At 50.9% G+C, this 18,703-nt stretch overlaps 6 protein-coding genes and 4 non-coding genes across 10 annotated transcripts; 2 read left to right on the top strand and 8 right to left on the bottom strand.

Moving 5' to 3' along the window:
• Positions 1-919: 919 nt before the first annotated feature.
• BO97DRAFT_t29 lies at positions 920-991 on the bottom strand. Its single transcript has one exon. It is a non-coding gene; the product is annotated as a tRNA-Gln (tRNA).
• Positions 992-2,130: 1,139 nt separating this feature from the next.
• On the bottom strand, positions 2,131-2,565 carry BO97DRAFT_420273 (uncharacterized protein; the record flags this gene model as incomplete). The annotated part of the gene is made up of 2 exons (XM_025696641.1): positions 2,131-2,414; positions 2,493-2,565. The coding sequence occupies 2 exons, from the start codon at positions 2,563-2,565 to the stop codon at positions 2,131-2,133; spliced, it is 357 nt and encodes a 118-aa protein (XP_025556041.1).
• A 336-nt stretch (positions 2,566-2,901) lies between these two features.
• Positions 2,902-4,386, bottom strand: BO97DRAFT_452875 (uncharacterized protein; the record flags this gene model as incomplete). The annotated part of the gene is made up of 7 exons (XM_025699044.1): positions 2,902-2,969; positions 3,011-3,440; positions 3,482-3,495; positions 3,538-3,660; positions 3,845-3,865; positions 3,895-4,060; positions 4,141-4,386. The coding sequence occupies 7 exons, from the start codon at positions 4,384-4,386 to the stop codon at positions 2,902-2,904; spliced, it is 1,068 nt and encodes a 355-aa protein (XP_025556040.1).
• Positions 4,387-5,582: 1,196 nt separating this feature from the next.
• On the top strand, positions 5,583-5,654 carry BO97DRAFT_t39. Its single transcript has one exon. It is a non-coding gene; the product is annotated as a tRNA-Gln (tRNA).
• A 334-nt stretch (positions 5,655-5,988) lies between these two features.
• On the bottom strand, positions 5,989-7,013 carry BO97DRAFT_402490 (HAD family hydrolase). The gene has a single exon (XM_025694516.1). The coding sequence runs from the start codon at positions 6,893-6,895 to the stop codon at positions 6,107-6,109; it is 789 nt and encodes a 262-aa protein (XP_025556039.1). The 5' UTR covers positions 6,896-7,013; the 3' UTR covers positions 5,989-6,106.
• Positions 7,014-7,280: 267 nt separating this feature from the next.
• BO97DRAFT_t28 lies at positions 7,281-7,352 on the bottom strand. Its single transcript has one exon. It is a non-coding gene; the product is annotated as a tRNA-Gln (tRNA).
• A 733-nt stretch (positions 7,353-8,085) lies between these two features.
• pbs2 (mitogen-activated protein kinase kinase PBS2) lies at positions 8,086-10,042 on the bottom strand (the record flags this gene model as incomplete). The annotated part of the gene is made up of 2 exons (XM_025691425.1): positions 8,086-8,481; positions 8,546-10,042. 2 exons carry the CDS (start codon positions 10,040-10,042, stop codon positions 8,086-8,088), a joined length of 1,893 nt encoding a protein of 630 aa, XP_025556038.1.
• A 1,386-nt stretch (positions 10,043-11,428) lies between these two features.
• BO97DRAFT_78648 (uncharacterized protein) lies at positions 11,429-12,200 on the bottom strand. The gene has a single exon (XM_025701060.1). It carries the CDS (start codon positions 12,044-12,046, stop codon positions 11,465-11,467), a length of 582 nt encoding a protein of 193 aa, XP_025556037.1. The 5' UTR covers positions 12,047-12,200; the 3' UTR covers positions 11,429-11,464.
• A 1,865-nt stretch (positions 12,201-14,065) lies between these two features.
• Positions 14,066-16,334, top strand: BO97DRAFT_402487 (Auxin Efflux Carrier superfamily). The gene is made up of 4 exons (XM_025694515.1): positions 14,066-14,671; positions 14,741-14,907; positions 14,968-16,181; positions 16,237-16,334. Exons 1-4 carry the CDS (start codon positions 14,383-14,385, stop codon positions 16,310-16,312), a joined length of 1,746 nt encoding a protein of 581 aa, XP_025556036.1. The 5' UTR covers positions 14,066-14,382; the 3' UTR covers positions 16,313-16,334.
• A 1,470-nt stretch (positions 16,335-17,804) lies between these two features.
• Positions 17,805-17,876, bottom strand: BO97DRAFT_t27. Its single transcript has one exon. It is a non-coding gene; the product is annotated as a tRNA-Gln (tRNA).
• Positions 17,877-18,703: the final 827 nt, after the last annotated feature.

Here is an 18,703-nt window from a genome sequence, read left to right as displayed (position 1 = left end):
GCATCCCGTTGAGCGAATACAAGGTAGCAACCTTAAATTTCTTAAAGTATTACCCAACCGAGACTCAACCGCCCGACCCAAAGGTCGGGCACACTGGCGGCAGAACCGGTAGAGTACATTGTAGAACCATCATCAGACTTTGGTACCCGACAGTCCCAACGTCAACATCAACCTCGTCCCATGACCAGGTTTCGTGGGGTTCGTGGCCACCGGTTCGGTTAGTGCACTCCCAAGGCTAAAGGTTTAAGCATGCAAGCAAGCATTCGACGACATGCAGTTAGTTGTCCTTCATCCTCCTGCATGAGACTAGCCGTTAGTCGCTTTTTTTCTCCCTTTCTCCACAGTAGATAAGACAACACACTCCAAAAATAGCCGGGATGGGATTGTGACATCGACCGCTCGGGATAATTGAGACAAGTTCAAGTTGGTGACTTCGTATACAGTACACTTGTCTTGGGACTATCTATTTGGGAGCAAGACTCGCGACTATTGAAGAGACTATCTGACTAGGTGGCTGTGTGTCTGCAAGCAGTCTATACTTGGGCACGAGTTAGAAGGTGATAGGTTGAGACCGAGACAGGCGTTTTCTTGAGTCAGGGATGCCAGTTTGCCAGCTTCTGGCTGTCCCATCAGGTAGTGGATGGATGATGTCAAGGTTAACGTGCGGGTGGTATGCTGTAGGCTCCGGACCACGAGGCTGGCAAACATTCCTCGTGATGTCAGCCGTCGCCGACGCTTTATCCATCCATGGCATGGCAATACCCATGCATATTGCAGGTTGGGCGGTTACGGGTAGATGTACCGGTGGTTGGGGGAGGCACAAACCCAAAACAAAGTTATTGTCGGATTTAGTGGTACAGTGCTGGTCACAGTCTGAGGTTACACAACTCAATGTGAAAAAAATATCAGAAACCAAAAAAGGTCGTGCCCGGGATCGAACCGGGATTACAGGAATCAGAATCCTGGGTGCTAACCATTACACTACACAACCTGGTAGTTGTTAGTGCCTCAGAAGTCTGGCATTATGAGGCATTGCCGGCTTGTGCTTGTGTATATTCAGTGTATCCAACCCATGGTCGGTGTATTATGGTTCGAGTTCGATACCAAATTTATGACCTCATATTTTCTCGTTACTCGGGTGTTACATACATTGTGGCGTACATTCTTGGCTGCTATGCGGAATGTGGCATTGCGCATTCCTCGCGGCTTCTTGGCAGCTCGTCCGGATGAGGATAAAAATATTTAGCGGGATCCGGGATGTCAATGTCATCACGGCCGAATGTGGTATATGGTCACGGAAGCCTTGGTGCAGTGGCCCAGATTCCCAGCTGTCGCGGAAAGGAGTTAAGGAGGCTCGAGGATGGTGTATCTTGAAAGAGTGTCTGCAGCGATGCCATCTGTCTCTTCCCACACTGAATTGTTCAGTCATTCGTTAATTCTGCCTGTGGTCGGTCCACTTGGTCTGATCGCCGACAGCGTCTAGTGTTCATTCACGAATGTACGAGTCTCTTTGATGGCTTTTTTTCTTCTTCTTTCTCTTTCTCGCCTCCCTGTAGTAGTCGGTATATGGGGAGAATATGACGGCAAGTCCGGCCTATAGTGGTAATGATATATGCAAGACCGAGATCACCTATGTCACGCGGATGCTTCACAACCTCGCTCCGATTCAGTGTAGACAATAACGTTGCATGCTCAAGACAGTTTGATTATCATTCGTCTGCGATATAAACCCGACGAGTTCAACGCATCAGCCAAGAGAAGCCTTCCGCTGAGATTCAATCTAGAGTGAAGTCTCAGTCCATTATATTAAACCGAGGTCTCTGCTTTGAGACATTGATTCACGATGGCAGCAAGCTGGAGACACTCTTCGTCTTGCATACTAAAGACAAAGACCTGGATTGGAGTAGGGGCGCCGCCGCTATCTTCCGGGATATCTGGTCGAAGAGATGTCAAAAGTCTGAAATTGGAACACAAGACGGGCAAATGCACCGAAAATTTACAACCGGGTACGTTCTGTCCAGGCCTCTTCTTGAAAGGCACTCTGATCGCTCTCGTATCTGCATGCTGGAACGGAATGATGCAAGAGGGATACCATGACGTGGAGTTAGTAAAAGAATTGCATATAGCAGATCACGGTGCGCGCACATCCAAAACATTGGCGAGGGTGGTGTCAGCTGGTAGCCCAAATCGATCATGAATCACGGCGGTGGTCTGCGCGGATGGACAAAGCACCAGGTCAAGCTTATCCTCAAACCAGATCTTCCTCCAGTCGTCGGTGATGAGAGCTCGTTTGGCATGTAGAACTGCCAACTGGCATAATCGGTCGTCCTTGGATATATCGGGAATGAATTGGTACTCCAGATCGCGGGCCTGTGTATGAGTGTACTTGACTGATGGAACCAAGTCCGCCTCGCCTGCGGCTGCTTAATTATAGGCTGAGTCGTCAATGCCAAACAGTTTGCACGCCGTCTCGGTGGCATCTGCGACATGACAGTTGTAATCGGAGAGTGGAACCATGATATTGCCGCAAGCCTGCAATCTCCGCGCTGCCTCTTCCGTTGCCATTTTCATCGTAGGATGGAGAGGAAACTGGGGTCTTGGAGTAGCACGCCAATCCGTAGTGGAGAAGCCTGCCTCGCTGGCAGAGACCTCCAGGGTGCGTTGACCACGGTGGAAACGAACCGCGCAGGCCAAGCGTCGATGACTGACTTCATGAACAATTTCAGTGACTTCCCAGCTGGACTCAAAGGTCCAGCACTGGGAAGGATGAAGTCCATGCCAGGTTGTGTACAGTCTGACTGGCCTGCGTAGCCCATAGGGTCATCGCTGTTCAAAGATAACTGTCCATTCATTTGCGCGCTGAAGAGTTATTGAGCACGCTTTGCTTTCATCCCCCTGAAATCATAAAAGAACGGAAACAGGTATCAGAATCACTCTCAAAAATCCAACTAGGCTGGTGGCCCACGCAACTCCGAGATCATGGTACATTTGATTCGAGAAAAGAGAGAACACTGCAGATGCCCCAACATGCTTCTCACTGCCCCATTAGCCGCAATGACACGGTTCGCTTTGTCGGGGTAGCAATCAATAATGTATGTGAAGCATTGAATGAAAATTATGGACATGCCCAATCCAATAAGGACCCCGGCACAGCCCTCACTTGGCCAAGGGATCGCTGGGTTTGATGTCCATGCATACCGAAAGAGTTCGGCAGGTACTAGACAGCCACCCACAATCATCAATGAGAGGCGAATTTCCGGTTGGAAGTTGTTATCTCTCCACCCCGTCTGATATCGAAGATATGCTTGGGTAAACACAACAACCGCGAAAGTACCCCCCCATAGGCCGGCAATGATTCCAATCAGAGACAGAGAGGAGAGACTTGGGTTCCATCCACAAATATCACCAAAAGCGACTGGGTAGGATTGGTAGAACAAGTACTGTACATCAGCCCGTAAATAAACGACTGATACAAGGTCACGAAAATGAGAATTGCTTGGGTGGAAAACAAAGCATGTTAAGACAGGGTCAACCGACACCAGGGACGAACCAGATATGCTCGTGCTAAATGACTGAGGCTGACACCTTCTACCTCTAATTGTGAACGAATATGCGGATGCCCGTGGTTCCGATATCGTTTTGCCGCTCTTTGCAGAATCACTGGCAGATATGTTTCAGGAAATGCCAGAAGGCCCAACAGCGAGATGACAGGCCATCAAACACTGTAACCCACATTGTCCATCTCCAGCTGGCACCACCGTTCGTGATTAGGTGCCCGACAATGGGACCAAATGAAGGGTCCGAGAAATTGAGCCCCCGATGCAAAAGGCCATCGCAATGCCACGATATTCAACATTCCAAGATTCTGTGCTATAACGGCAATAGGGGACACACCGAAGAAGTCGGCGAGCAAGCCACCTATTAAAATCGTTTCAAGACGTTTTCCTATTGCCGGCATCAAACTAAAAGCCGATGACACAGCAACGCCTGCGACGAGTGAGTATTTACGTCCAAACCTTTCGGAGATCGGCCCAAACACCAAAGGCCCAATAAGATAGCCCTACCATATTCATTTCACAATCATTGAAGATTCCAATTCGAGAACGTCGAAGAAACAACTTGGGTAAGGAGTGCACGTACCACGAGGAAAAGGGATGTCCCTAGAACGGTTACTTCTTCGCTAAGCGCGAACTCATGTTCAATTGACGCTTGGGCTTCACTGAAAGTGCTGTTTGAGATTGTCACGAGGTTGAACCGCGACAAGAAGGTAGCCCAGGTTCGGCGGAAGATGCTCCAATCTTGTGGATGGCGCGCATGGCCATGTTCGTCAAAGTCCAACAATGGGTCACGAAGAACAAATCCAGCTGGGAGAGGTTCAGAATTCATCGGAGTCACAGAGTGGTCGTGTCTGGCAATGGTGATATTTCGTAGATACGAGCCTGCCTCTTTTCCATGTCACTCGCGTGGAGTCTCCGACACATTGCTGCAGGCAATACATAAGCATTCCAAGAGCTCCGCAGCCTTCGAGGTGATTGATATCAACACGAGAATGTGCGACGTTCACTCCCTGCCGTGCCCTGCCATCATTTGTCCAACAAAGTTTCCTGCCCGATACTATCTGAGTGATTCTCGTTCTCATTTAGACGGCGTTGAAAGTTAATAGGTTGCGATTGTCCCTACCATTTTTATCAACAACGAAACTCGCTCTTCATTGGGAGGACTCTCCATTCATATCTTCAATGCGCTTGTTTGTGGGGAAAAATGGTCACTGTGATACTTTAATGAATCTTTCATCACGGGAGGGGAGATAGCATCTGCGACGAGCCTTGGCATACCTCGAATATATACAGAGCTTTGGGGAACTGTCATGTACGTATATTGCGGTACCGCCACCGGACTCGTCGGTATTTCGTTACGGTCTACAAACAGCTTCCAAAGTCCTTCATGTTCAGCCCAGGAAATCCGTGCGCGGAGACTAATGTAAGTGGATGGAGATTCAGCAGGGGATACCGCTATTGCATCGAAGGTGGTTGTGGTTGCACTTGCCACTCCACTGGGGAGCTTGGTTACCCGGAAAAGTGCAAAGCTTATTAAATAGTATGCTCATCTAATATTTAGGCACTGTGGCCGGTGTAATGACAGCATGGCACTTTACAATCGACGAGGGCTGCTGCTTGCCATCCCTTTGATGACCCTAATGATGGCGAGCTACAAGGCTGTTACTACATACAAGCATTACTATGAATGCCTTTATCGGTTTGCCTCAATAGACATCGTATGTCAGCTATAATAATATAGTAGCCACGGATGCAGTGGCTGCTCATGCCCATGGATATCAGCCTGATGGAAAGCCAACTTGACCAGACCACGCGAACATGCGGCCACGCATACAATACTACGGGATAAATCGGGTGATCTGTCAGAATTTTCGCCATGTATATCGACAGATCAACCACATCCGATGGCCGATTCAACAGGATGATGTTCGACAGGATGATGCCGATGCTAGTAACAGCATATATGAGCTTGACTTTTGGTTTTGCGTGATAAGACATAAGAACTCAGAGGTCTAATATACAATTGGTTGTGTAGTGTAATGGTTAGCACCCAGGATTCTGATTCCTGTAATCCCGGTTCGATCCCGGGCACGACCTTTTTGTTTCCGTCGAATTACTTCGACAATGCATCCCTTCGTATGATAACGACAGTTGCTCGAAGCACCATTATTTTTTTTTTTTTCTTTCTTTCTGTTTTCTGCATATTGTTAGTGTGGATGATGTCGCCACAGCGGTCGATAACCCTTCCGGTACCATGGCACAGCGATTGCATGATCGCGCAACCAGCAGACCCGGTGCGATCACGACGACAGACTAGAGATATAGTGCAATGATTGGTATACATCCTTGACGACGCATCAGCCAGCAGAATAGCAAGGCCGCTTTGACCGTCGCTGCGACTTAGTCACATAGTTACTCACCGTCCAGGGCCACGGCCCAGAAGCATCGGCACCGCCATCTAAAACCGTTTATCTATCTTGTTCACCAGTATAATCCCAAACCTCGTCTATACATAAAGTCCCCAATCCTCAGCCCATCTAATGAAGACTCTATACATCGACCCGAAGAACCTTAGACTCAAACTCCCTCAAATCATCAATCACGAACTCCGGCCGCAACGCCTCACACTCGAGGGGATCCCCCTGCCCAAACCGACACCAACAAACGGGCGACCCAATATTCCTCGCAAACCGAATATCAGTGACCGTATCCCCGACCATCAACACCCTGCTCATATCCACCTCCCCTTCCAACCACCGCATCCCCTCCTCCCCACCCCGTCGATTACACGCAAGAAAATACGCCCTCAACCGCGGCACCAACACCTCCGCAAACCCAGACGGATGAGGCTTCCTCCCACCCACCGCAAACACCCCATCCCCGACCACCAGCTCCTCAGGAATCTGCCCTTCCTCCTCCTCCCAGTCTCCACGGAGCAATCCCTCCCGCCGCAGCGCAGTCGTAACCGCTGCAACGGCTTTATTGCTGATGACGGCGACGGGGATGTGATGCGTGCGCGCCAGGGCGCGGAGCAGGGTCCGCGTGTACGGGTAGGGTGTTGTGAGCGGTTGGCCGTGCGTGGCGTACAGCGCACGGTAGGTGCTGATCCAGAGGGATTCGTTGAAGGTTGCCTGCGCCGCGGCGGAGGGTTGCAGGGCGCGGAAGGTCGCTTCGGGGGCTTGGCCTTGGGCGATCTGGGCGCGGAGGGCGGTTGTTGGGATTGGCTCGGTGGGGTGGAAGTGGTGGTAGGTTTTTTGCATGGTGCTGTAGATTGCTTCTTCCGAGTCGAAGATCGTGCCGTCGAAGTCCAGGAGGATGAGATCGTATCTTTTTTGCATTTTTGGTGGTAATGTTCCGGGTTTGGGGTGGGTGTAGTATGTAGGTTTGTAGAAGGTGTTTGGGGTGAGTGGTACTCCTTATTGGTCAATTGGGTGTGTAGTTACTAGGTGAAGAGCGCAATAGCACTGATGATAGAAATTTATACTGGAGTATGCTTAGGGTATGAGTCAACATGCACTCTATTTTAAAGTCTGGGTGGTGGTTGGTTCCCGCGTATCTCTCGGAAAGAGTCTCCGGACTTTAAAACTCTCCGCATATTATGATGCAGGTTTTAGGCTTGATGTGCAGGATAGATTAGATAGCCAGGGACGTCCACTAAAAAAAGGTTCAATTGGCCTTGCAATCTCCTGCGGCCGGATGAGAGGCACAGAAGTTTGGGCAAAAAGGTCGTGCCCGGGATCGAACCGGGATTACAGGAATCAGAATCCTGGGTGCTAACCATTACACTACACAACCTTGGATGTTGAAATATCAATATATTTGGCAATCTATAGCTAAAGATACCAGACATAAGAAGTGATTTTAAGTCAATTCAGACTCATACTCCCTCCTGAAGCCACTTCTCACGGCATCAAACACACAAAACACCGATGCCGCTTTCTACAGGACTTCATAACATAGCTATTGCCTCTCATCCTCCTGTGTTTCGTCAGCGGATGTGACTAGCTGCACTGAACCCTGGAGGACCTGCCCGACATGGCCGGGCAAACCCATCCTGTATAATACCACATCAGCACGGTGACTATTATATAGCTATCATGGTCCGGTGAAGGCCAATTGAAACTCGGTTATACAGAAATCATCATATAGTATTCCATTTATCTCGACATGACCGTGCTTGTGCGTGTACATTCGTGGAGAATCTAGCTAACATATTACGCTTGTACATTCGTTATACATCAATGCCCCAAAACAGCATGGAACGGCACCCGAAGTATCACATATCTCGTTGGTTCTCGAGAAGGATGACATAGACCGAAAATCTTCGAGTGCACCGAGGAGCGGAAGGTGAAGGGGAGAAGTGCTGTAGGCTCTGGAAGCAGCAGCTTCGGTTAGACGGCGCCAGCGCCAGCGGGTGTCACCTGCTTGTGCCAATCCATCGCATGACGGGTGCAGCTTAACAGAGGTGATAGACAACCAGGAAGGGAGAGAATAATTTGATCGGTGAGAAGGAAAAGCCCATCAATCCTCAGCGCTGATTGTACATGGCGGACGGATCATCCAGCAAAGGGCTTCCCGGAACCGCATCTAGGGCGACAGCGTGAAGTGCGGGTTTATCTGCTTCGAGGAGTAGCCCCTTCTCACGACGCTCGAGTCTTTCCTTGACCCATTCTGCCACTTCCGGATCCTCAGTCGAGGATGAACCCTCGGGTCCAGAGCCATTGACCAGTGGCGTGGCCTCCTCATGTGCGCCGTCCGATTCGCTTGGCGGCTGCATGAGTGACGAGAGCCAGGGGTGCCGGAGTAACATATTGTAAGAGGGGCGGTTATTCGGATTCTTATCTAAGCATGCTCGGACAAAGGCATGCGCCTCTTCGGAATATCCAGTTTCGGGGAGGGTGGGTGCTTCTCCATGGACGATAGCCTGATGTATCACACGTTAGAACTGCGAATCGGATGGAAATCACTCGGATGGAAAGGACACTCACATGAAGTTGGCTGAAAATGTTGTTAAATGTCTCTGGCGGGTAAGGGTAGCGGCCGATTGCACACTCAATAATAGATAGACCCAAGCTCCACACATCGCTCTGGACGCTGTAGGTTCCACCTCCACTGGCACCGGACTGTTGCACGCCACCGCCAGCAATGCGCTCGGGGGCCATATAACTCTGACATCCAATATTGGTTTTAGCAATACTGGCCACAAGATTTCCGCTGACACCGAAATCACAGATCTTGATCTGTCCGCGCGAATTGATCAAGATGTTTGTGGGTTTGACATCGCGGTGGATGATGTTGTGGTCCTCCTTGAGTGTCCTCAGTCCCATGACTGTGGACAAGGCGACCTTCCGAAGGATGTTCTCCGGAATGCCCTCCTTGTAGATTTTGTCGATTGAGCCACCGTCCATATACTCGACGCAAATGTATACCGCTCCTTCTTGGAAGAAGGCGCCATAGAAGTCGATGATAAAGGGCGAGACACACCGATGCAGAATGTCCAGCTCCATGATGATTTGTGCGAACTTGCTCTCGTCCAGCTCCAGGCGAATCTCCTTCATCGCCATAACGACACCCGAGAGCGAATCCTGCGTATTCCCTCCGCCATTTTGCTCCGTCGGGCGACTGACGATTCCTCGTAACCCCATGCCCGGTTTTCGCATGTGCGGTCGGCTGTGACGAACTTTATAGACAGTACCGTAATTACCCTTGCCCAACTCGTCCAGGCGATCCACCTCATCTAACGATATGCTGAAGCTGTGGCCCGAAGAGAATTCGATACCACCACCGTGGAGAATGGCCTTGTTCTTGAAATTGAGCGTTCCTGCTTTTGTGTCGATAAACTCGGAGTATTTGCTGAACGCCGTCTCCTGCTGCGTTCCAGATTCACCGTTGGACGGTCCACCTGGAGCGGGGCTATTCGAACCGGTTGCATCCGAAAGCTTGAGGCCTGGCTTCATGCGTTTTGCTGCCAGGCCGCCCGGCTTGGGAGAGTTCAAGTTAGGCGAGCCGTGAGGCAGAGAGGGAGATGAAACCCAGTTCTTGGTCCCCGGCCGGGTCGCCCCAGGATGCAAGCGACCCGCAAAAGCACCGCCCAGAGATCCGTTCGAGGCAGAAGGCGGGGATGAGACAGGGCTAGCGCTGGAGGTGGATGGCGAAGACGCCTTGGGCACGAAATTAGTTGTGTTGGCATGTGTCAGACTCGGTGGTGCTCCTTGTCTAGATAAGGAAAAAGCTTTCATTTTGGCCAAGATGTCCTGGTTCAGTCCTCCTGGCTGCGCGCCACTCATCGAAGCTTGCGGGCGAGGGGTGGTACCAACACCTCGGCGAGCAGCATTAATCTGCCCCAGATGCGTGGACGAGGGATTGATCGTAGGTTTATCCATAGTCGGTCGCAAGGAAGGCACAGAGGCGTATGACTGCGTAGTAGCAAGAGACGGTGAGAGGTCGTCGTCCGTAGTGTCGGACCTGTTATCGATGTCTGACATGGTGGATTTTGAAGTCGGTATGTCGGCCAGGGTCTCTCGTTCAGTGTCCATACTAGGTGGTCAGGGTGCGAGGAGCGCTTGCTGTTAAGCCCAGGGGTGCGCAATTGGCTATTTCAACGCCGGCTGCCAACACCGTGTGAGACCGCAGACTCAGGAGAGTCGGGGTATATTGGATTATCAACGGAGGGTTGGGGAGGAAGGTCGGAACGATCGGGAATTAAGGCGGCCGAGTCAATTGCAACCTCGATTGGTCTAGAGCGATCGAAGAGTGCAATTTTTCTTTCTGCAGTGGGTGTGCAGGAGCGGGCTGCCGAAGCGGATCTGAAAGGAGGAAGAAAACAAGGCAGGATTTCGTCGACGCGGGGCACACCTCAGGCCATTCCCGAGGGAGAATCGTCTATATCGAACCGGTAAGAGAAGACGGCAGGGAGAGCCCAGAACAGAGAAAGTTCGCTAGAATGGCGATAGTGGAGAGGGTTGGAAGACCACACTCTCAAAGGATGCAGAAAAGAAGAAGCTAAGGGAGACAGTGGTGAGAGGAATGAGGTGAAGTTGGTAAAGAAGGGAAAGAACCGAGCACGTTTGTTGGCTGTTTGGTGGGGGGAGAGGGGGTGGAATTGAGGGGCGCCGGAGTCGAGAATCAAGGATAAGGCACAGACGGTGGAGAGGGAGGGAGGAGGGCAGGACGAAGAGGTAACTAATGGAGGAGTGGGAATAGCGAGAGTGGTTCGAGTTCGAGGCTAGAGGAAAAACCAGCCAGAGAAGGAGGAAGGGAAGAGGAGAGGAAAGAGAAAGAGAGAGAGAGAGAGGGTGGAAAGAGAGGGAAGATGATGGAGGCGACGGAGATGGAGACAAGGACAAGAGCAGCAAGAACTGGTCATGAGCTAATGAAACGTTAATATAATAGTCCGTCCGCCGCCGCCGCCTCTGTCGTAGTGGAACTAACTATGGGAGGGAGAGATCGGATATGATAGCAATCCAACAAGACAAGCAGAAAACCACGCAATTCATTAAATCAAGCAATCAAGCAATCTATTTTATAAATCAAGCCAAGTCAGTCAAGTCAGTCATCAGCAAGCAAGCAAACCACAAGGATGGGTCCAGGACGGGAGTTGAATCTTAATTAATAGTGACTGTCTATCTGTCTTTGGGATCCGAATGAACAATGCATGGGGTCAATGAATGCATTGATCCTCCCTAAATATGAGAATAATGATAATCATATGCAAAACAGAAATAATAATAATATAATGATAATAATAATACTAGCTACTACTAACAGACTAGGCGGACGCAAAACTGGATTCCCTCCCTGTTCATCTTCTGCCAACCGAGCATGCTAAAAAGCGCCTCAGGCTTCCCTCTCCCTCTCCTTCCCCCGCCCACCCGCCAATAACACGTGCCCCTCAGGCACATTTCACTTTAGACATCAGATACTAAACTCCATTGAGTGAAAGCCAGCCTCGCTTTCATTGAAATATCATCATGATCATTATCAATATTATTGTTACTTGTATCTTTGCCATCCCTTCCCCCTTCTGCTTCTCCTCCTGCTACTCCTTTCTCCTTCAATGCTCTTTGCACCATCTCCATTATTTCAGACGCTGCCCTTCCCACCCCCTCCACCCCCCACACTGAAATTTGGCCGTACGCAAGTATCCGTGGTCCTTGATCGTGGCGATCCAGAAAGTTATTTCTGCCTGAAAATTGCCACCCCCCGTCGGCCGATGAATCACCGTCGTCGCTAGTTCGGAGATAGATAGACTGGGTGGTGATTTGCGATGATGATATGAGTCTCTCTACCTCAGGGACGAAGTAAATGGGCGGCCGTATGGTGGATCGGCGGATGCGATGCCTTACCAAACCGGACTCCCTACCGAGGCCGCAAGCCTCGAAAAGTTGCTGCTGGCAAATAATGGGTGACAATGGAACCGCTCGTTTGCCAACCAGTGTAACTCGACTCGACGAACCAACGAACGAGCTTGCCCGCCGAAACGACGACATGACTAACTGCGGTGCTTGCTCCTGGTTGCCAACTTCCCTGCTTTTCGAGGGAAAAGCATTGAACACGATGCCGTTGCTCCCCGCTTGCGACAATCGCTGGGGACCAATGGAAAGCGCACGATAGAAGGGCTAGTTCCGAATCGTGATACCAGGGCGTTGAATGACATCCAACGGGGAGGGCCGACATCATCGGTGGGTGCCAAACACCCTATAAGATCCTCGTCCCAACTACCGGGTTTGCCTTGGGGGCCGCGTGGTCCGTCCTTTTCTTTCTGTCAGAGACAAATTGAGTCCAAGTGGAAACGCCCGCTATGCCATAATGTACGAGTACTTGGCCGTCAGGTAGACTGACTCGAGTAGGTATATGAGATTTGTCGCCCACGGGTCAATCATAAACCTACTGCCTCTACTTGAGTAGTCATCAACACTTAAGTCTCCCCAGTCATGGCTATTGAACCCGCCCTGTGGCTGTGGTCGGCCTGGGGATGCTGCCAAACTCAACCGCATGAACATGCCCTATCCCTGTAATCTGGGCGCCTTTCCAAAGTCACACGTCCGATAGCAGAGATCCTGATCGGTCAACGGTTCAGCTCCGAACACAACAGACTCGAAAACCCCAAGCAGTTGGCCATCCTTGCATCTTCACAGCAGCCCAATTGGAATGGCTACCAGTCCCTTCGCAGCGGGTATCACTGGGCCTGCCCCGAGGTGCCAAACGGACCCTGCTGGGGCTACTGGGGTTGGTCTGACGACCACCTATAGCAGTGGCTGATATGACTATCATTTGCAGTCGGCACAGACACGACACGGGGGAGCCGGTGCGGAGTCACGTCACCTCTTCTTCTTCCTGTCTCGCATCATTCATCTACATTGTACAGTACGATGCGGAGTAAAGCTGAAGCAAACAATGTCAAAAGTACGATTTGAACACCAGTATAACCTGAACTACTGTAGAGTTTAAGCAGGTCCGTTTAATCACGGACTGCCGATGCAGCAACTAGCGACGTCGATCCTCGGGGGAGTCGTTAAGTAGTTATTGAGAGGGATGGAGAACATGAGGTAAAATGGGGGCTGGAAGACTGAACAGCGCGGAAACTTTTTTTTAGACCACACCCGATAAGCTCCAATTTGATCTGGAACTTACTTAGTACTAGAGGACTATTACCGTTTGGGTTTCACATGGAAGTGTCGGATTTTGATCGGGTGATGTCGAGGTGCGTTGGGCTGCTTATCATTGGCCGCCGATCATGACATAACCCGGCGGGAGAGTTTCATCATCATGATTGCAATTGTCGTTAGAGCTGATACATCCGATCTCACTTTCCTCTCTTCCTGTCTTCTTCGCTTCCCATGATCCTCGCATCAACAACTGCACCAGCTACAGTAGATAGATCAATAGCGAGTCAAACCGGTCATGGTCAGCAATACCAGCCAAGCAGCACGTTTCACTCGCCCTTACTGGAGGCTGTCTGTCTTTTTGCCCCAGCTGCAATACAATGACTGCCAAGATGTGGCTATGACTTCATCCTCCATGGTTCTGTATCACGTTGCCAAGCATCCCTGCTGAACGAGAGGGGAGTCACTGAGGGTCAAGAGGTGGTCGTCGAGGAAGTGCAACCATCATTCTATATTGATGCTATGGAACAGAGCTGTCGGAGCACAAGAGTGAAGCTAGACGGTGTTTCTTTAGATAGCCCGTCCAGTTCCTCTTGCCAGTAGCAATTAGCAAGTAAGTAAGTAGCAAGCAGTCTAGAGCTCCAGGCTGGAAATCCGGCTGCCTTGGCATGGCTGGGTGCAATGGACTGCCCCTTTCACTCCGCCAATCGGACTCCAGCTTTGGCCCTGGCGCTATCCGAAACCAGCGACTGCAGCAAAAGTCCGTTCCTTCAAGGGTTCGTACATTCTTCACTCCCTCACTCAATCTACTTCGTATTTATTCGTTTATCGCGAAGAGTCGGAGAGTGCTGGAGGCTGCAACCGTTATATGAATTGGTGAAGCGGACTAAAGTACCTTACAGTCTATCAAGATAGCAAGCTTCAACAGTGATCTGGCATTTACCGGACAACGTTCTAACCCAAAGCAGCTCCAACCTTAATTGATCTCATTCGCCCACCGCCTTCTTCGTTATCTCAAAGAATTGATCTCATCATCGGCCAGTCTGGTCCGCGTCATCGCGCTGACCAACCATCGGAAACACCTCGCTTTCCCTCCCCCCACCACCTTCTATCTTCCAAGATCCCCCAAGTCTACCATCTCCCTCTCATCCTCTTCCTTATTCTCTGCGTTACACTCGCACCAGTCTCACCCTATCGCCCGTCCGTCCGTCCGCCCGTCGATGGCCATTTTTACCTCTCCAAGATCCCTTCAAAATGCCCACTCGGCTATATCGCCTCAGTTCATGACCCAGTCCCAACCGGGATTGGGTTCCGCCATTTTCCAAAGTGGCGCGCCCCATTCGAATCACCCGTCCTTCTTTCACTTCGTGCTGCTCGTCTTCGAAGCCGTCCTCGAGGTGGTCTGTGTCAGTCTTCCGGGCTATTTTGCCGCCAAGCAGGGTCTGTTCGATGCAGATGCCCAGAAACTGGTCGCAAATCTGAACGTCACGCTGTTCACACCATGCCTGAGTATGTCGAAACCATAAACAACACAATCATGCAGGTGCTTTGCGGGTTGCTGACCGTGCTTGCTCCTAGTCTTCACGAAGCTTGGATCTCAACTCACGGCAGAGAAGCTGACTGACCTGGCCATCATCCCGGCCATCTTCGTCGTTCAGACCATCGTCTCCTACTCATGTGCTTTTGTTGTCTCGCGATGTCTCCGGCTCAAGAAACGACAGTCCAACTTTGTTGCAGCCATGGCGGTTAGTACCAAGTCGATAGATATCTGTCGGACGCAAGGTTAACGATTCCGATCTCTGCAGGTCTTCGGAAATTCCAACTCGCTCCCCATCTCTCTCGTCATGTCTCTCTCCCAAACTCTACAAGGCCTTCACTGGGATCGTATACCTAACGATAATGACGACGAAGTGGCGGCGCGTGGTATTTTATATCTGCTGATCTTCCAGCAGCTGGGCCAACTCGTGCGCTGGAGCTGGGGTTATCACGTCTTGCTAGCTCCCCGCGAACGGTATCTGGAGGAAGGCGAAAGAGAACAGGGCGCCAATCTTATCGGTCAGGGTCAGGAACGCTACACCGACAATCCCGAGCAGATCGATCCGGACGAACCTCTCGTGAGGACCCGCGACGGAGACGATGCCACGGAGTCCTCGGGAAGCGTGGATGGGAGTGATGAGTTCACTTCGGGACAGGAGACGCCCGTGAGCGCGCGGGACCACCCCTACACGAAGCTATCGGCTCATGGCACGGGTCAAGAGGAACCCCACCACCCTACCGTCCTCGGACCTCCCCCGCAGGGCCCGTTCCTCCCCCGCCAGAGCACCACCGGCGACATCATGTGCTTCCCGAATGTGGAGGTGGCGGCCCAAGCAGAGGAGAACCAGACAGGAGTCGTTCCACGTGTGAAGAAGTCCGTCGGTCGGGTTCGTGGTCGGATCTCAGGCGTCTGGAGCAAGGCAACCGGCGCGGTTTTTCGGCGCCTGCCTGTGGGAGTGCAGAAGGCACTGAAGGTCAGCTCCAACGGTGCCCGGAAATTCGCACACGGACTCTGGGACTTCATGAACCCCCCACTGTGGGCCATGCTCATCTCAATCATCGTGGCGTCCGTTCCTTCGCTGCAAACCCTATTCTTCGATGAAGGGACTTTCGTCCGCAACTCGGTGACACGAGCCATCAGCCAGAACGGTCAGGTCGCCGTGCCATTGATCTTGGTCGTGCTGGGCGCGAATCTCGAGCGGAACACGTTACCCAAAGAGGCTCTCCAAGATGTCGACCACCCGAACGAGGAAAAGAAGCTGATCATCGCTTCATTGGTGGCGCGCATGGTGCTGCCCACCCTCATCATGGCGCCCTTCCTCGCACTGCTGGCCAAGTACGTGCCGGTCAGCATCTTAGACGACCCGATCTTCATCATCGTTTGCTTCCTACTCACGGGCGCCCCATCGGCCCTTCAACTGGCGCAGATCTGCCAGATCAACAACGTTTATGTCAGCGCGATGTCGAAACTGCTGTTCCAGAGCTATGTGGTGTGGTAAGTACCATGATCAGCTCGGACAATTAGAAGATTGACTAACCATGGCTAGGATCCTCCCCTCCACTCTTTTCCTCGTCATGTGTGCCTTGGAGGTGGTCGAATGGGCTTCTGCTTGAACTGATGCGTTTTTGTTTTCGCTTCGCATGGATTTTGCTGTTCGTTTAAAACATTCTTACGCTGGAGCTCCTGCGGCGTCGGGTCCAACCACATGCCCTTTCTTTTCTTTTCTGTTCTTTCTTATTGTGTTTCAAATATTCCCCCGGTTTCATCCTTTCTTGTACTCTTCTTTCGAGGTAGTATCATCAGTGATCCGAAAAGCGGGTAGGGGAAGATACCAACTTGGAAGATTGACCCCCTTCCAATAAACGGCGCTGATGGATGGATCAGAACTGTGCGCAAGTCAATCGGACCTTAGAATTCAAGAAGAAAAACAAACCCTCAAAAACGCAAAGCGACAGGGTCAATCAACCACGATCCCGGGGCCCTTTCACCCCAACACTCTTGAGCCCTTCTCTTGAACTTCAAGTTGTGAACTCAGCGAACGTATCGTTAGTCATTGCAGAACTGTTCAGTATCTAGTCTAGTAGCCGGTAGTTAGTTCGATAGTTAGCCTACTTACCTACCTACCTACCTACCTTCCTTCTCTATCCCACGATGCTAGGAACCTCAGTGACATGAGAGAGAGAGAGGCAAAACCCAGTAACACCCCGAGAGATAAATAGAGCAAAAAGAACGTTCCAACCCCTCCTCGGTACTATTACTGTACAACAATAACCACCACAGAGATAAATCAAGCAGACGAACAAAAGGATAAACAAGTTTGAAACAACTGGGTAGACCTGCCCTGCCCCGGGTCTGGGTAGTAAGGAGGTAAGTAGTCTCTGCTCCCGTGCCCGTGTGGTGTCGCGTGCCCTGCTGTGAGTGTGTCATGCGCATGCGCCCTGTCGCTTTGGGACGTTCTTGGATTCTTGGATGTACATACAGTACATAACCCCACCATTTACTTCGGTACAATTGCTTATACTTTCAGTTACAGTCTCGGTCTCGGTTTTGCCTGTTCAAGATGTGTATTTTTACGTGTGGGGGGGGGGAGAGTTACACTGCTCTGTGGGTGTATGTCATCGGTACCTATGTTTTTAGGATTGTCGGCGTGGGTGGTGGGGGGCTTGATGCGGTGGTGCAAGGGGCTCCATCCAGCTTGCTTTGGGGTTTACTTGGTTCGTTCGTAGTGGTCTGGTTACATGTTGGATAGTAAGTGGGTTGAGTTTGATGGGAATGCTGAGGGATTTTCTTGAGGTGGGTTTTCTGCGGAGTGTTGTTGGCTTGGTTATGCTGCAATGCTTGGGTGGTTGAGTGGGAAATTGATTGGATGGATTATAATGATATGGTTGGTAGTGGTGGTGCTCAACTAAAGGCTGCGAAATGCAGAGAGGCAGGCGCAAGTAATTCGCCTTCTTACATCCTTCAGCGTCTCTGCTCACGACATAATCCTTACCAGTGTGATGAGGGTTATGGTTATTGTTAGGGTACTTGGATCTAAGAGCACCAAAAAGAAACGCTATCTGGTGTGATAGGGATCCGTACTAATTGTACGTGGCGGGATCAAAAAGGTCGTGCCCGGGATCGAACCGGGATTACAGGAATCAGAATCCTGGGTGCTAACCATTACACTACACAACCTTGGTCGTTGAGACATGACTCACTTTTACGTAACATGAGCAGCTAGTCGCTGGGATGAGACAATAAGAACACATCCTCACCTGGCATGGCACGATCAAGCAAAGAATCCACATAGAAAGCGCATGGCAAGGCTGGACTGGAGATACAGCTTGAGCGTGATGGAATCCGCTCTCGCTTTTATCTGACTGCGGTTCGGTTGAGATATCTCGCGTGTAGTATTACTGTACCCACACCGGTGGGCAGGCTTGGTTTCCGCGAACCAGGATATACATTGGATTGGCTAAGATACCGAGGTAGTCTTGACCTCGTGACCGTGCTCGATCTCGTGCAGGTTACAAAGGCAAGGAGCGATCATACACAGCGTCTGCTTCACCAAAGACAGATGAAATCCTCGAACCCATCAATGAGAAATCGCTTCTCGCTAGGAAGAAAAGGGCCCCAAGGTGTATGAACAGAGAAAATCACAGATGTGAGTAATCCGGCATTCGCCAGCGAGAACCCTGGTATAGAAAAAGATCTAAGTGTCAGTTAGTGCCGAGATCAGAGTCAAAAAGCCTTCGCATCGTGTATGATACTCATTTGTTTGGCGAGAGATTCTTTCATATCTTCCATAAGTCATTCAACGACTATGTCGTTGAAGCAGTAGCGCGTCTATAATCAACCAAGATCGCAGAAAGACCATATGCCTGGCCCGCAATTCTGCTCTAGACCAAGCCATGATAGAAATCGGCACACTTGTAATAAGCATTGCTTGACACTTTCAAAGGCCTGGTTGTTCCACTGGGTTGGTCGCCCGGGCCGTCCGCCACTCCACCCCGAGCCGAGGT

The sequence above is a fragment of the Aspergillus homomorphus genome (genome assembly GCF_003184865.1).
Source record: "Aspergillus homomorphus CBS 101889 unplaced genomic scaffold BO97scaffold_2, whole genome shotgun sequence".
NCBI lineage: Eukaryota > Fungi > Ascomycota > Eurotiomycetes > Eurotiales > Aspergillaceae > Aspergillus > Aspergillus homomorphus.
This window is presented reverse-complemented; position numbering and strand designations above follow the sequence as displayed.

Bases quoted from the DNA above. Each gene is read 5' to 3' on its own strand.
- BO97DRAFT_78648 (XM_025701060.1), bottom strand. From the start codon at position 12,046: ATGTCGTCGTTTCGGCGGGCAAGCTCGTTCGTTGGTTCGTCGAGTCGA.
- BO97DRAFT_402487 (XM_025694515.1), top strand. From the start codon at position 14,383: ATGGCCATTTTTACCTCTCCAAGATCCCTTCAAAATGCCCACTCGGCT. The intron at 14,672-14,740 runs GTATGTCGAAAC...GCTTGCTCCTAG, and splicing joins GCTGTTCACACCATGCCTGA to TCTTCACGAAGCTTGGATCT. The intron at 16,182-16,236 runs CTATGTGGTGTG...AGATTGACTAAC, and splicing joins TCGAAACTGCTGTTCCAGAG to CATGGCTAGGATCCTCCCCT.
- BO97DRAFT_402490 (XM_025694516.1), bottom strand. From the start codon at position 6,895: ATGCAAAAAAGATACGATCTCATCCTCCTGGACTTCGACGGCACGATC.